At 32.2% G+C, this 18,230-nt stretch overlaps 1 protein-coding gene across 1 annotated transcript in view; it reads right to left on the reverse strand.

Annotated features, from left to right (window-relative positions):
• Positions 1–18,230, reverse strand: part of PKHD1 (PKHD1 ciliary IPT domain containing fibrocystin/polyductin) — a 621,489-nt gene that overhangs the window by 24,210 nt on the left and 579,049 nt on the right. Inside the window, 1 exon segment of the mRNA XM_051996694.1 lies at positions 8,771–8,878. Coding sequence (XP_051852654.1) covers positions 8,771–8,878 — 108 coding nt within the window.

Genomic DNA, 18,230 nt, shown 5'->3' on the forward strand with positions numbered 1-18,230 from the left:
ATGATATAGAAGATATAAAGCTAAGATATGTCTTGCTTTCTGCCTTCATGGAGTTTATCATCTAAAGTTCAGGGAATTACTCTGATTTTCCATTTCTGCATTTGAATAAAGTATCTTCTTTTCTCTACCTCTTGCATAATAATGGGAAAAACCACCTGGTTTATACTCCTCTGAAACTCTTCATTTAAACTACTTTTATGTATGATTAGCACAACACTTTTCTCTGCCATGTGACTTGCACAGTTCTTGGCTTTGACATTTAAAAACAATCATTTTAAAAATGGAAAATGTTCCCCAGTACATATTTGCTGAATGAAGTAGAAAAGCATATAAAAATAAAGATAAAGGAATCAATGCTATACATACTAAAACATAAAACAAAAGAAATTAATCTTGTACATGTTTCTGAAAGAGGCAAATAATCTGTTTCCCCAACATTCAATAAACACAAAAGCATTAACCACAAGGAGAAAAATTTCATATTGACAAGTAAAGGAAAATGGAAAATAGTTTTGTCTAGAGCAAATCAAAAACTCTATCTTATTTTATACACCATCCACGTTAAGCCTAAAAAAGAATAGGCATATCATTAAAAAAAATTAGAAGAGGAAAAAAAAAAGAGGACCTTTCACAAATATAAGTGGCAGGGGGAGATAATCTTTAAGTGAATAAGTGACAAATAAGGACATTATCCTGAGTATTAGGCAAACCCTTAAAGATTTGAAAATTTGCATAGAAGTCAAATAAAATGTATTCTTGAAGATCTCAGAATTGGAATGCAAAAATACAATATGACAATATGAAAGAAGTACCCCTTTATTTGATTCTAAAGATGTGAATGGTATTTAGTACAGAAGAGAGAACTGAATAGGAGACATATAATTTAATTTTGATTATATAAAAATTTTAAAGTTTATTTATGTCTGAACAAAATCAATGTATCTAAACTAAAAAGAAAAGCTGAAAAAAGTCTCAGCTTTTTTATATGACACTTCTTTGATAAAATTCTAATATTCAAGATGTATTGAAAATTGACAAAAACATATAAGACCAAAGACAATCTTCTGATATAACAAAACACTTTTAAAATAGAGGAAATTAAGAATTATCAACATATTTCAATCTAAGATGTTTCATTCTAATGCAATCTAAGATGAATGCAATTTTAAAACTCTTGTCTTTACCTTATACTCAATATAGCAAAGGTAACAAAACATGGAAAGACACAATTTTAGAAGGGTAGGTAGAAATTTAAGCATACCAACAATTGTTGATGGAACTAAGAATTTATTCCATATTTTAAAACAACTTTGAATTTTATGAGAATATTGTTAATATTTGACCTAGCAATCCCACTCCTAACATTTACTTGAAGGAAGTAGAAGACAGAAACATATTCATAGGAGCATTGTTTGAGTCAGGAAAAGAAATGGAAACAAGTTGAATGCCTGTCAATTGAAGAACAGGAAAAAAAAAAGTATGAGTAAATTGTGCTACATGAAAATAATAGAATATTATTGTACCATAAGAAATTATGGATATGAGCTACTTAGAGAATCCTAGAAAGCCTTATTTGAACTGATGCAAATCAAAAAAAGACAACAATATACATAATGGCCATACTGGTTAAACATACATACACAGCAAAGACAACACTCAAAGCCAAAATTATTCAAAAGAAATGTCATGATCAATTATGAACCCAGAGACCAGTGATGATTTTTTACTTTAACTGGCTACAGAGATGTTGAACTAGAAGTGAAAAAAAAAGTCATATCTAATCAGACATGAGTGCTGTATTAGTTTGTTTTATTTAACTCTTCTTTGTTCTGAGAGAGATTTTTAGATTGAGTATTTACTGGGTAAGTAGAGCAATGTAAAAATAATTTATATAAATAAATATTAAAAAAATAAACACATGAGCAAAATAAAATTGATGCAGATTGTCAAGTAGTCACTGAACAAAAGTTGAGAGACTTAGACTCTAATCTCAACTCTGGTAATATGTAACTTTGCCTTATATATTTTTTTGTCTTTTGGGCCTCATTTCCTCATTTATAACTTGATGGAATTTTATTTGGCAATAATAATGTCCCCTCTATTTCTTTCTGCTTATGTGAATGAGGGAATAAATATTCTCTGCATAAACTCACAGAAAGATCTGGAATTTACCAAGGCTTTGTCTCCAATCAATAGATAAGAGATCCAAGTTTAATTTCCCTACATTAAAGATAACAAAGGTACAAGGATATGTAAAAATTGACTATGATCATGAGCAGTTATAGTCCGAATTCTTTTGGAAATCAAAAAAGAAAGAAAAAAGCAACTGTGTTGTAATCTGAAGAATGCAGAAAATTCAGTTAGGAACAGAAAGTTTGATTCTTTCAAGTTATTCAGGAAATGCATTGTTCCTGCAAGATCCTATTAATCCTGGAACTCATACTTTAGCAGAACTGGTGTAGAGCTCCTCCCCAAATCTCTAAGGAGAACATCCAGGCCAGTCATCTCTTCATTCTCCACTTGGCTGCATTCCTCTATGTTTCTGCATCATGCCCTTGTGCCATGATCTTTACCCATTCCCCTTTAGTTTCCTTTTTCTGTGTTTTTCCTCCATTATATTGTTAGCTCTTTGAGAGCAGGAATTGTTTGTTTGTTTTTTTTTATTTCAAACATTAGCATTTTGCAGTGTCTGAGACATAGTAAGTTCCAGTAAATGTTTACTGACCGATTCTCTATTTTAGTTGTGTTGGCCTAGGAAGTTAATAATGGGATGGGTTGAATATATAAATTGTTGTTCTCTTTCAATATCATGCTGTATCAAATAGAATTGAGTCTTGTATTGATTAGTTACTTTTTTAGTACGGTGCATGATAACCTAATATTATTTCAAATAAATATTTTGTTCTGAGTTTCATTTGATTTGGTTACCGATGAACACATGGAATCATTAAAAAAAAAAAAAGAAATTCCATGTTTTAAATATCAGCATTCTTCTAGTGATGCTGAATGGTTGCAGATCATAGAATACCATAATCTCCAAGAAGTCAAAATTGCAGGTTTCCCAAAAGGTAAAGGAAGAACATATAGGAGGAGTAACTAGATAAGTAAAGCATATTTTCAAAGCAATATAAGCCTGAGAAAGGAGAAAATCTAGTCATATAGCAAGAGCCAGGTATAATAGAATCAACCTATTCATTATTCTGCTCCTATATTTAGACACTATCCTAGGTGCTGTAGGATATGTAGATATGTATAGAATACATTAAAATATCCATAACATTAATAGAGCTGGAGGAAAGTCTCCAATCTTGAGTTCTCTTGTAGAGGTTTTATGAGAAAACACGAATAAGAGGTCCCTAGGATAAAAAGGAATGAATAGGTTGTTAACCACATTCAAATTCTAATGCATGCCACCATTTCACATGGTTCATTATTTGAGCTGTATACAATTGGAAGTAATACTTGAATCAATGAGATCACCAATCCATGGAAGGAATAAAATATTTTAAAATAGGATGTTCAGCTTAGCTTAGGGAAAGAGGGATGGATCCTATTGGATCTCTCCTGATATACCAGCATTCATTCATTCAGTCATTCATTTACAGAACAACATTTGTGAGTTCTTGTACTTCATAAAATACTATTATATAAAGCACTGGGCATGATGGAAGTTTTTACCAAACACAGTATCTTATAAGCTTTTAGAGTTGGAAGGATTATTTAATTTAAAAGTTATGGAAGGGAGGCGACTAAGGACTATGTCCTCTTTTACTGTTGAGGAAACAGACTCAAAGAGATGATGACTTGCTTTCAGTCATACAATCAGTAAACCACAAAGCCATGAATCAAGCAGAATTCTTCTATTTTTAATTCTTATTTTTTTCACCAGTCATCATCAGAGATTTTATTATTTAAGTCAGGAGATGACTTTAGCAGAAATAATTGTGAAAGAACATGATATATATAGCAAACACTCAATAAATGAAACTTGTTCAGATAATTGTAAGAATTATAGAAGCACAGAGTGGGGAGAATTTACTTTTGCCTAGAATGATCAGGTAAAGCATAATGAATGAAATAGCATTTGAGCTGGGAAATGGACAGCACTAATTCCCATTTATTGAAATTGACAAAACATATTTCTCCTACCAATTTTATGAGGCAAAAAAAGAATAAGGATTATTATCTCCAATTCAGAGATGTAGAAACTGAGGCTTAGTGAGGTTAATGGCTAATCTTTACTCAAATAGTTAATATATGTCAAGATGTTAATAGGTGGAACCAGATCTTGCAATTCCAAAGTCAGTATTTTTGGTACTACACTGAACTGACTTCTAGAATTAAAAAGGGTGTGGTATATGAGGAGAAAAGTGTTCTAGGCAAAGAAAATGTCATAGACAAAGGCACGCAGGTAAGCAGGTAAAATATCTATTTAGGAAAAAAAAGTAATCTAAAGGCTAAAACCAATTTGGCCAAAGAATAGTATAAAGTAAGGTTCAAAAAGTAATCTAGGGCAAATGTGCAGAGATTTTTCAATTCCTGGTTAAAAGATTTCACTTATATTCAGAAGTATTAGAAAATCTTTGAAGATTTTGTTTGCAGAAAATTACAGGGATGAAGGGCAAGAATCTGGAATCAGGAAAACCAATTAGGATAATATTGCAATATTTTGTGTTTGAAGTGATAAAGAACTAAACTCTGGTATCGGTAGCAGAAAAAGAAAGAATGAATGGAAAAAAAAAAAAACAGTGCAATTTACTATCCAAAAAAACATCATTTTTTTTTTGGCAGTAGCTCAGGAAATGAAGACCCTATGGGGTCAGATTCCTGAACACACAAGAAAGATCTAATTTTGACTTTGAGGATGACCTTGGCTGAATTATTTATAGTTTCTCTGGCTTTCACTTTCCTGATAGGCATAAAAATGAAAAGTAGCAAAAAAAAATATTAGTTCTCATTCTAGGGACACCAAGGAAGAAAAAAACAATAAAAGTGATTATGAAGCATCCTTTGCCAAGGAACAGCTGAAGAAGTATATAAAAATTACGGAAGTATGTAAAATTATAGAAAATTTATAGATGAAATTTACAGAAGAAATTATAGAAAAATTATAGAAATGTATGAAATTAAAATCAAAAGACTCATTAGTCAATGGTTATCACTACTACAGTTTTAGGCTTTTTTCACAAGAGAAGAGAAGATGGTTGAGGGTTGGGAAAGAAAAGGACATAACATTATAGGAAGAAGTAATAATGTGAGTTAAGAAAGTTAAGAAAGCAAAAGGCGTGAAGGTGGAAAAAATAAATACATCCACTTTCCCCAAAGCATATATTCTCTATGAATATCTCCCATTTATATGTGAAAATCTTATAAGATTCTTTGAAAGATATCAGAACTGATCTAAGTTCTTTTGAAGACTTTCTAATTGTAATTATTAAGTGAGGTATAAAGCAAGGAAAATATATGCTCACCCACTATCATCATCATGGAAGATGCCCAGCATTAAAATAGAAGAGATTCAGTACAGATAATGAGGCTCTCCAGATACTCTCAGGCTGTGAATTGTACTGTTTGTTGAATCAAGTTTATGAATACTAAATAGCATCTTAACTATCCACATGGGGGAAAAGTGGATGAAAAAAATGTCTATTACCCAGTCTATTGTATACAATTGAATAGTCATGAAACTCATACAAATTGTGCAAATGAATCTGAATATGGGACATTAGTCTGGATTTCATTTAGGAAAACATATCATCCAGTGTTCAAAATATCAATCAAGTACCAGAGAAATGAAGGCTTCCTGAAAGAAATGTGATTATTTTCATCTTTCAGATACATTTTCCCCATGTAACATTGCTCTGAAGCTAGTTCTGATAATTCTCAACTTAAATCAGTCCCTTCTGAAAAGTTATAAATAAGAACTCTGGGGAAAGAAACATGCAGAAATACTTCATCTATTTCACTAACAAAGTTCTTTGAAGATTTAGAAGAGAGAGGTAAAATTGCTCAATAACAGTTTCCTGAACATTAACAAGCATAGCCCAGAATTGGTACTTACTCAGATCCCAGATGGTCAAGAATTTTCATCTACAAAGCAACTTACATTCCACTTTGTTACTGAGTCTTGAAAATGACCTTTATAATCTAATAATATATTTTTAGTAATAATGCTTTAAGTTTTGCGTATCTTAGTTAAGCCTCACAACAAACCCTTTAAACCATATGTTGTTCTGAAAAGGCAGGATATGAATCCAGATCTTCCTGACTCTAACACTAACCTATACTATCACCTAACTGCCTATCTTCTTTTTCCTGTTTCAGCAAGAATGAAATTTGGTTACAGACTGACGGATAACTGTCCAATATCATTCTAGTTAGAATAATATAGGATGAAATATATAGCTCCTGTACATCTTACACTGAAACATAGTGGTTCTGTGGTATACTTTGCCAATGACTGAACCCTGGAAATTCTCCAAAATAGTATAGTAAAAACATTAGATTTGGTGTCAGAAAATGAGGACTGAAATTCTAGATCTCCTATACTCCATATTTATTACTTGTATGATATCAAGGAAGCTACTTTACCTCCTTGAACCTATATTTCATCATCCATAAAAAAGAAATGTGAGGCTTAAATGTCCATTCAAACTTCAACAGCATAGGAAAACTACCTATGAAAACTTATAGACCACCAAAAATTATGTATTGAAAATAATTGATCCATTTATATATACTGGGAAACTCACATGGATAATTTAAAATTTGTCTTTGTTTTATAAGTCAATTGTTATTTATTTCTCATTGATTAAAGTTCAGTTCAAGGAATGAAGAGATCAAACCCTTTATATATTTAATGTATTATAGCTAATATTAATGTGTATTTTTAAAAAAACTGTTCTAAATCTTATGATTTTACATTCTCAGTAGGAAAGTATAATGTAATAAGTGCTAGAGTTATAATTAGAAGAAATGGATTTTCTGGCTGTGTTATCAGTATATTTGTACTCTTAGGCAACTCACTTGCCTACACCTGAGTTTCTACATCTGAAGGACTTAGAAGAGATTACCTCTAAAATCCCTTTCAACTTTAAATCTATGATGCTATCTTCTCTAAAGAAAATTTTGAGCAACTAAAATTCATTTCCATTTTTTCAGGATCTATTTTTTATGTGTGAATGGATAAATTAATGAATAAATAAACATTTATTAAGTATTTAACTTATATCAGGCACAAGGGGTGAAAGACCAGATATAAAAAGGATTTTACATTCTAACAAAATAAAACAATACACTGAATAATGGTGGCCAGGATTGAATGTTTTGATCTGGGAAGTGAGTGCAGCGATAGGGTCCTTGACTAACATCCTTTCCAGTAATGGCAGTGCTGATTTGATTGTTGTTTCCAGAGAACAAGGTGGAAAGCAGAAATGTGAAGTGATATATAGTGGCAGAGCAAGAAGTATAATCAGAGTATGTTGGGTAAATTTTGGAAAGTATAAGTGTAGTGAATTATCACTTATCAGGAGTGCAGAGTCCCTTGATGAGATACAGAGTGCCAGTTCAGAAGCAGAGGGTACAGTAATAGAGAATGACAAGAACATGGCTGAAGTGGACTGTGATGGGTCTGGAAATACTTGGTTATAGTATTCCACACCAATGTATATCACAACTCTTTTTATTGTGGAATAGATGATATTAAATAAGTAAATCATCACCTAATAACCAACCATTTAGGAATAAGTTTTTCTGATTTTAATTAGGCTGGTCCTTAGATGACAAAGCAGCCCATTACCAGATAAACATCAGATAATATTAATGTTTTAAATAATAAGAGCAGATGTAGACTTTAACTACATATAAGAGGTATCACAATAGGGATTTTTAAAAAAAATCTAGATTAGAAATTTATAGTCAAATAGAGCTGTAAGGAATTCTTATTTTCAAAAACCTTATTCTACTGGAGAGAGATGAGATAGATAAAATACATCTTAAAAAGTAAAACAACATCATTTCAATTACTTTAGAGCACTAAAAAACTGAAGGTTGTTTTAGAAAAGGCTTCACTTAGCAAGTAGTACCTGACTTGTGCTGGGAAAAAAAAAACCTTGGGTTTCTAAATGCATCTCAAGAATTGGAGATATTTTGTGTAGTCCCAGATAGACTTTCTATAATGTTTGCCATGAAAATAACAATACTGGTGATAGAAGTTTCCCAAAATAGAAGGAACAATTATAATGATTGCCCAAAGTGTTGAAAACATGAGAAGAGTTGTCTGCCCTCCCCATCCCATCCTCCTTGAAAGGGATAATCGAGGGATAAAATTTATACATACTTTCAATATAGAATTGAATCTTAATTGACACTTGCAATCTTATGGAGCAAAGAGTTCTTTGAATGCTCTCCCAAGGCTCTCTTCATCAATAAGGATATATCAATAACTCACAACTAACAATGTCTTTGGAACTAAAGATTCAGCTCCTTTATCAAAAATATTAAAATCTAAGTCAAGAGTTTATTTATACCTTTATCTGCATTATTGTTTATTATGTGTCACCCTACAGTTACTTCCTATAGATCCTGCTTCCATCTTCCTTTTTCTGCTTTCTCAGAGATAGACCAAACAATGTCTCTCTGTGAAATAAAATAGGTGAACTTCCTAGGCCTGCTATTGACTGAAACTAATTCCATTATAAGGAAAGTGCTTGCTTTTTAGGAAAGGAGCCCAAAGCTTAAAATGACAAATGTAAAACAATGCTTAAGTTACCTGGTGGGGATATCACAGTGAAAAGAAAGTACCAGTTTGACCCGGAGCTTGAGACAGCCAGATTGGAGAAGCTTACTTGGCCATGGTGAGCTTCTGATTGGGTGTGCCCTGCATATACAAAAACAACTATGAAAATAAAAATAGCGGTCTTTATTCCTGCCAGTCCAAGAAAAAACTCCACAAGCCATCTCTTTAGCTCAGAGGTGATTTTTAAATTTTCAACCACCCCCAAAAGTAGAGCTGGAAATACATTTATATTATATGGTCCATCCCATTTCCTTCAGGCAAAACTTGGAACTAAACCATCCCAGATAATTGAATCTTTTTCTTAAAGGGCTTCCAGTAAAGACATTCTACAAGTTCCCTAGAGAAACAATTTTAAGGGTCCCTTACAGCTGAGGGATTCATTATTCATACATTCAATTCTTGCTATTGTATAACGTGACAGAATAGTCAGGGTTCTGTTTTAAAGTTCACTTACTTAATAATGATTAGAAGAATTGAAAGTCACCTTAATCTTTTTTATTCTTCTAATCACTACTAACCAGGTGACCCTGAAAAAGTAATACCTGTGACCTATACCTCAGTTTTTCCCATATGGAATAATAAGCATTTAACAGATATGAAATTCTAAACAGTAAAACTGAAAATAATCAACATTGAATGGGCTGTGAGTTAATAGGCACATGATTATACTGTCTCTAGACAATTAATCTAACCAATCTAAAAAGCAACATGAAGTATTATAAGTACTGAAACTATTTTTTATTTTTTGATATAGTGAACCACTATTGAACATATACCTAAAATAGGTTAAACTCTAAAAGAAAATCCCCATATTAAAAAAAAATAGTATTTATACAGCACTTTTAGGTTTATGAAGTACTTTGTATACATTACCTCATTTGATCTTCACAATAATCCTGTTGGATAGATGTTACTATTGACATTTTCCCCATTTTCCATATGTGAAAAATGGCAATAACTTATCCATATAGCTAGTTAGTGTCTGAAGTAGGATTTGAATGAAGCTCTTCCTAATGTCTAGCCTGGAGATCCATCCACCATACTACTCTAGGTGTCTATACAGCTGAAATTAATAACAATTAATTTTCAATTAATAACAATAGAGGAACTCCTAGAAGAATAGAGTAGGTGGCCAATTGAAAAAATGGCTGGACAAATTGTGGTATATTCCTGTAATAGACTATTTGTATCCTTATAAGAAGTCATAATTATGAAGAATTCAGAGGAATATGGAAAGATATATGAACTTTTGCAGAGTGAAGGAGAATCAGAAGAATACCACACACAATAATAATATAAATATACATGAAAATAATATTACAAAGATATTTATTTAATAAGAGCAATAACAAAACTCATTTCTAGACCACTGGTGATAATGAAACAGATTTCCCTCCTGTCATAGAGGGGCAATGATTATGATTGTAAATTATGGTGTATATATGTTGTCAGATGTGGTCTGTTGGCTTTCTTGATTTTTCATAATAAGGGATAGTAAACTGGATGGGAGAGGAGTAAAACACAATTATTTTAATGTAAAAACAAGAGATAACAAGAGCACACTAAGTAAAAATAATTAGTAAATCTTCTATCCAACAGGGCCTAAGAAAATGGAACTTAAATATGACATCAAATTTAGAATCACATTCACATAGTTATTAATTATTCTTATGATTACCCTGCCTCTAGGCATCTTCTACTGACTAGTTGTATCATTGTATACCAGAAGTGACTATATATTTGATTTGGGGAATATAGTTCTAAAAGTTTATAAATTGGTTTGAGATCTATATGGCTGAAAGGTGCTATAAAGATATAGCATGTCTAGTACTACATTTTTCAATTCAATAGCATAATTCTTTTTGGAAAAATATTGCCTTTTCTCATCAATTTTGCCAAGATAACTAAAACTTCCTTTTTGGGAAACATATTTTACTTTATATCCTCTGAGCCTCAAAATAAATAAAAAGCCCAGAAAATGGAAATAAATAAGCCAAGACTCAAATAAATGATGGCTGTTCAAGACAAATGCAGTTTATACTCTTTAAAACCTATATGCATCAAAATTATGGTCAATAAACTCTTACAAACAATGAACCACAGAGTACAGATGTTCAACGTGCAATCGTTTGCTGCAGTTTTTCCTTTGACAAATGTCCTTATTGTACTCGTCTTTGGAGGAATACAAAACAGCATTTAATCGCAATGTGTCCGTCAAGCACAGTGAGTCTGCCTCATAGAACAGCAGCCAAACTGCCTAATGGAAAGTGCTTTAGCTTCAAATGGGTGTGCTTTTGCGTTAAATACCAGCTTGCCTCAGAGATCTCTGAGAAGATCCCCCTTTTCTCTATATATATCTATGATATTCTCATATTTGAAGCATATGTGCCCAAGAGCTGAGACAGTTGCTACAAAGTACAGTACATTACTCCAGGGTTCATCATATCCTTGGAATAGCAATTATAAAATATACAAATGCTGTTGACAGGCTCTTCTATAAAAATGGAAGTAAACAATGAGCTGAATGGGGGAGCTTTTGATGCCATGGAAATCAGGTTTGAAGGAGTACCGAGACTGATTAACTGCATGACTACCAGAAAGATGCTTCTACCTGCTACCTTGATGCTTCTTGGCAGATTATGAGTCCCTCAAACATCTTCTAAGTCATCCTCATACAGACACAATCATGGCACTACATAATTAAATACATTTTTTCCAATTATTTGGGATGTTTTTCTTCCATAAAGAAACGGAATCTATGACTGAATTTTAAAAGAATTGGGTTAGCTCACCTGGAAGAGTCTGAAATATGTCTAAGTAAATGAAGTGATATCATCTTTCAGTTTCAGAATATAGCTTGTTATAGTTTCCATTAAAATCAGGACAAAAGAAACACTTATCTGAAGTTCTCCTAGTCTCTATCCCTATTTAAGTGGGATTAAACTAAAATAAATAAATAAGTGGATAAATAAATGAATAGATGAATAAAATAAATGAGTGAATAAAGGAAGGTATAAGAAATTTGGAATCTTTCTAAAAATTTTTTTCTAGAAGCTCTTTTTATTGTTCAGATATTTTTCACTTGTGCCCAACTCTTCATGACCCCTTTGGGTTTCTTGGCAAAAATACTGGAATGGTTTGGCATTTTTTTTCCAGCTCATTTTACAGATGAGGAAACCAAGTAAAACAGAGTTAAAGTCACTTCATTGTCACACAACTAAAAAATGTCTGAAACCGAATTTGAATGAGGTTTTTCTGATTCCAGGTGCAGTGCACGTCCCATTATATCACTTAACTCCCTAAGAGATTGTTTAGAATAGTTTAAATAATAATATTTTCAGCATAGTTTTGGTATAATACTGATTATACATAAGGGGAAAGGCTTTCAGAAGGCTCTCTAGATAAGATACAGTATATGGTTTAGAGGTAGAAGGGAACTCCTTACAGATTTTCTAGTGTAATGTCCTCATTTTACAAACAAAAAGAAAGACACAATGATTTGCCTAAGATCATACAGATAATTCATGAAAGAGCCAGGATTCAATACTAAATCCAGTGAAATTCAAGACCCAGATTGCATTGTAAATGTTTTGATTGCTGGGACTAACTCATATTTGTTTGCATTTTTAATTCCCAGCACAGTGCCTTGCATATTGTAATCACTTAGGAAATATTTGCCAAACTGAATTTCCAGTACAGCATAAATGCATCTTGAATTGAAAGTGCTTTACAGTCTTGCTTGTACTTTATTTCTTGTTAAAAATGAACTTTCAGAGATTTCCATGAATAGAACTGGAGAAACAAATCATTGTATCATGACCATGAAATAATTTGGCAATACACTCCAAGATAAGTTGGTCAAGTAAAAGGAAAGTCAAATTCTGAAACCTATATTGTGGACAGGGTATAGAAAAAAAAAAAACTTAGAGGTCTGGTTCACCAAACTGTAAATATGTCAGCATTGTAGACACTATTTTCGCAATAGCAAGCGTGTATCTAAGGATTGTAAATAGGAACATGGCATAAAATATTATGAAATAATACTCTGCAAACACAATTTTCATTGAGGTTTTTTATTTGTTTCTAAGTGACAGTTGTAAGTTTTGTAAATAAAACAAGGAGAGAATACAGAGAAGTGCTATGAAGTTTATGAAAGAGTTACAAAAATTATTAGAGCACATATCTTTCAAGAAAAGACTAGAAAGGCAACTTGAGTCAATAAGAAGTATGATAAAACAAGAGAATTTAAAATTCAATCTGAAGAGAGAAGCAGTAAAAAAGAGAAGCTATTGTGTGAATCTAAGAAAGGAATAACAAGATAGAATGAATAATAGAGGATGAGACCTTTAGTTTAAACTTTCCAGTTGGAAGGAATGTGAAATAATGGAATTCAGAGGCAAAAATCATTAGGCCAGGGCCTTCCCAGAAGAATTTTTAGAGAAGAAGACCAGTGTTTGAATCCCACTTCTGCTATTTACTACCTATGTGATCTTGGTTAGGTCATTTAATTACTTGGTACTCTTGTTTCCTTATCTAAAAAACTGAAAAGGTTGGAATAGTTGGTTTATAAGGAAGTTTATTTATATAATACCCACTACATGCCAGGTGCTATGCAAAGTATTGTTTAGTTGTTTTTCTGTCAGGTCCAAATCTCTATGATCCTTTTGATGTTTTCTTGACAGATAATTAAAATTTTTTGCCATTTCTTTCTCCAGCTCAACTTTACAGATAAGAAAACTGAGACAAATAGGGTAAAGTGACATACAGAATCACATAGTAAGGGACTGAGGGCAGATATGAACTCAGAAAAATGATCCTTTTTGATTCAACTCAATGCTCTAACTACTGTGCCACATAGCTGCCCAATTATCCTATTTGCTCCTCACATTAGGAAGTTGATGCTATTGTTATCCCAATTTTATAGATGAAGAAACTGAGGCAAAGTGATATTAAGTGACTTTCCCAGATCACACAGCTAGTGTCTATGGCTTAATTTAAACTCAAGTCTTCCCAATTCCAGGCATAGTGCTCTATCCACTGAAACAAAATGATTAAGAATTGGTGAAAACCTCTTTTGATGAAGTATGTACTTGAAACACTTCATGAAATGTCTATTTTGGGGCAAACATCAATCTACCGGCAGAAAAAGATATTTAATATGTCTAGGATGTCTTCATTCTACTTAGGATAACATTTCATATATATTAAAATAATTATTTGGAGGAACATAGGCATAGCGTCTAAAAGAAATCAGCTCAGTTTAAAAAAGCAAGTTATAATTGTTTTACTTTGACCAATATTTGGACTATTTCAAAGATAGATGAGTCTGTTTTGGACTGGGCTGATCAATCTGGCTCAATTTTAGAAAAATATGAAGGGTAAATGAAATGTCAACACTGACTTAATCTTATTACAGTTGCCATTTTGAAGTGTTCATGATTTGTGATAAATACAGTAAATAAAATATTGAAATCTAATAGAAGATACGTGTGATACTTTTTTTCTTCTCTCTTTAGATTCTACTGCAATCATATACCACATCTTGTTCAGTCATTTCTCAGAAGATAAGTATCCCTGCAATTTTAATTCTTTTCTACCACAAAGAAAGATGCTATAAACATTTTAGAACATATCAGGTTCTTTTCCTTTTCCCTAATCATATTTGAAAATAGACCAACTAATGGCATTGCTGAATCAATGGGTATAGGTATAGATATAGGTCCCTTTCTATGATTCTAGCCAATATGGTAGGTATAAAATGATATATTAAGGTTGTTTTAATCTTCATTTCTCTATGTTTTAATCTTCATTTCTCTAATCAATAATGATTTAGAACATTATTTAATATACCTATAAATTGTTTTGATTTGTTAATTGGAAAAATGTCTATTCATGTCCTTTGACCATTTATCAGTTGAGGAATGATTCATATTCTTATAGATTTGACAGTTCATTATATATTTTAGATATGAGATGTTGATCTGATATCACATTTTGATGCTAGGCAGGAAGAGCATTAAAAAAAAAAAACTCACTATGTGTAAGGTACTATGCTAAGCACTGGAGAGACAATAAAAACATACAGAGCAGTCCCCAGCCTGAAAAAGCTTCCACTCAAAAAAATTGGAAAATGGAGGGAGGGTAGTACCTGAGTGGAGGCATGGTAAAAAAGATTGCAGGAAGTGATCTAGAAGCTTAGGCAAAGGGTTCACTTTCTCTAGAACTAAGGATAAAGCCAGGGATGGAATAAAGTTCTGGTGGGGTATAGAAGTTCAGAGAATAGGACCACAATAAGGAGATAAAACAAGTTAGAAAAGCAGGAGAAATGGTATCTATTTACATGTAATCTGCCTTACTTAGAAGCAGAACTATTTAACCTATCTCTGAAAATGACTCCATATTTGAGCAGAACTGATTACTTTGCAGAAATATAATGACTAGTCCCAACTGTTATTATATGTTCAATTTTTTCAGTCATGTCTGATTCTTCATGACCCTATTTGAGGTTTGCTTAGCAGAGATACTAGAGTGATTTGCCATTACCTTTCTAATTTAGTTTACAGATGAGGAAACTGAAGCAAATAGGGCTAAGTGACTTGCCCAAGATCATACGACATTTACTTATTTACTAGTGTCTAAAGCCACATTTGAAAACAGAAAGATTAGTCTTCCTGACCCTAGATCCTATTCTATATTCACTATACCACCTAGCTATCCCTATTAAAAGTTTTACATAATTAACATTGGGCCTGTTTTTTCTCTCTACTGAAGGCAGGATCACTATGACATAAAAAAAGTATGCAAAGAGATAATATTCCTAAGAGAAAGAGTAACTAAAAGATTCAAATGTATAACAAATGTTTTCCCTGTTTTTCCATTATTATTAGTTAGGAACATTATACCAACAATAGTTTGTTGCACTTTGATTCATCCATAGAGAACACTATTCTTTTTTTCTTTTCTTTTTTTTTTTTAACAACAACAACAACAACAACAACAAAAGCATGGTTTATAATCACAGGATTACATTCAGATTCTGCAGCCATTTTAAATTTTAAGATCATATCTGAACCAATATTTAGCAAGTGTGAATTAAAAAAAAAAAACAACTATTTGGCCTGTTAATCTCCGTGGAGCACTGCAGAATTCAAATTCATAGATAAGATAAAATGCATGTACTGAGTTAGTTCTATCTCATATTTCAATAGTGGTTTGGTTGTGTAATTTTTGCTTGTTGTTTGGAGGTACTTTTTGAAGTGTACTTTTAAAAGAAAGATTCCTATTTCTATTCTGAAGACTATTAATCTCTTAGGTTGTTTATTCATATTCTGCACCAACTACCTTGGTCCATAGAAATAAGTTACTCAATTTCTCTAGGCAATTACAATTACAAGTCACTATTTTTAAGAAGCATAAATGATGAAAGAAAGCCTTTAGGTTGGATAGTAAAGAAATGTTGCTGGATCCTGCATTCTCTTCCTCAAAAGTATATTCTGAGATTTAAATAAAAAAATGTTTCATTTTATTTTGATCAAAGTTCTCCATTGCCAAGTAGGATGTTATAAAATAGTGTTACTAGCATTTATTAGATAAAGAAAATGATTAGGTAAAATGACTTGCTTGTTGCATTAAGTCAATAGCATAAAGAAGAGTAAATTTAAGTCTTCCAATGTGCTATTTAATCTATGAGACTTTGTAATCCTTCTGACACAGTACTGGAATACTATGTAAAATACTTCTAAGGCTTTAAAATGTTTTGCTAATTCTTAATAACAGAACTATATCAGCATCATTTCCTAATTTCGTCTTGTTGTCTAGTCATGTCTGACTCTCAGTAACCCTATTTAGGGTTTTCTTGGCAAAGATACTGAAGTATTTTGCCATTTCCTTCTCCTGGTCATTTTACAAAATAGGTAACTGAAGCAAACAAGGTTAAGGGATATTTGCCTAAAATCACATAAGTAATAAGTGTTTGAGCACAGCTTTGAACTCGGGTCTTCCTGATTCCTAGCACTCTATCCACTGCTCACCTAGCTACCTTTTACTTCCTAATATCAAGTTACACTAGATTCCTCTCTTAAAACAAAAATATATAGTTAAGGAGAACAAACTGATATATGAACTAAGTCAAACAATATGCCTCATGAGAAATCTATGATTTACCATTTGTCTAATGTCAATTAATCTATAAATCAATAAACATTTATTAAATGCCTTCTATGTTCTAAGCATTGTGCTCACTAGGATATCCCCCTACTTCCCTCAAAAAAAGAAAAAATAGCCTAAAAGAATTTACCATCAAATGGGGGAGATATATACAAACAAATAAATACAAAGAAAGTTATATATAACATATATATATATATATATATATATATATATATATATATATCCTGTATACAGAATAAATAGGAAATCATTAACCTGGGGAAGCACCAGAATTTAGAAGGGTTGGGAAAGACTTCCTATAAAAGATGGGATTTTATTTGGGACTCAGAGTAAGCAAGAGAAGTCAGTAGGCATAGATGAGGAAAAATTTAATTCCAGGCATGCGGAACAGCCAGAGAAAATATCCTGAGCCAAGATATGGAATGTCTTGTTTATAGAACAAGTAGGAAGAGAGTTTCAGTAGATCAAAGAGTACATATATGGTGGGGAAGAAGATAAGAAAACTAGAAAGGTAGGAGGGAGCTAACTTATAAAAAGCTTTGTACTCTAAACAGAGCATTTTGTATTTGATCATGGAAACAATAGTGAGCCACTGGAGTTTATTGAGTAGGGAGTAACATGATAAGACTTGCAGTTCAGAAAACTACTTTTGTGGCTGTGAGAAAAAAAAAAAAAAGATGTTTCATTATCCATCCTCTGAAGTATTTTGGTGTTGTTTTCCTTTGCATTATTGTGGTCATTGGTAAGTTACATTCTCAGTTTTACATCAGCTCACACAACTCTTCCCAAGGATTTTTCCCCTTCTGCATTCTTCATATATGTTATTTATTTTGTTATAAATAATATTCTATTTTATTAAAATGTCAAAAGAATTTTCAGTCATTCCTCAGCTGATGGACACACACTTTGGTTCTAGCTTCATGCTTCAGTACTGCTATAATTTTTTTTCTTTTGATATATATGAGACCTTTCCCTTTGTCTTTAGCCTTTTTTATCATAATTCTTTGTGACCAAAGTAAAATTGAGAGTTACAAAAATATCATCAAAATTTTTTTCCAGATCATTTAGGGGAAAAATGGATTTTTTCCTCCCTCTCTCTTTCTCCTTCCCTCCTTCCTTCCCTCTATTCCTTCCTTCCTTCCTTTGTTCCTTCCTCATCCCCTCCACTGGCCTTTATTTGAGTCTCCCTATTTTGACTAGGTTGCTAATGTAGTGGTCACTCACAAGCCCAATCGCAGTACTGACTGGCATAGAAGTTTTAAGT

The sequence above is a fragment of the Antechinus flavipes genome, chromosome 4, assembly GCF_016432865.1.
Source record: "Antechinus flavipes isolate AdamAnt ecotype Samford, QLD, Australia chromosome 4, AdamAnt_v2, whole genome shotgun sequence".
Taxonomy (NCBI): domain Eukaryota; kingdom Metazoa; phylum Chordata; class Mammalia; order Dasyuromorphia; family Dasyuridae; genus Antechinus; species Antechinus flavipes.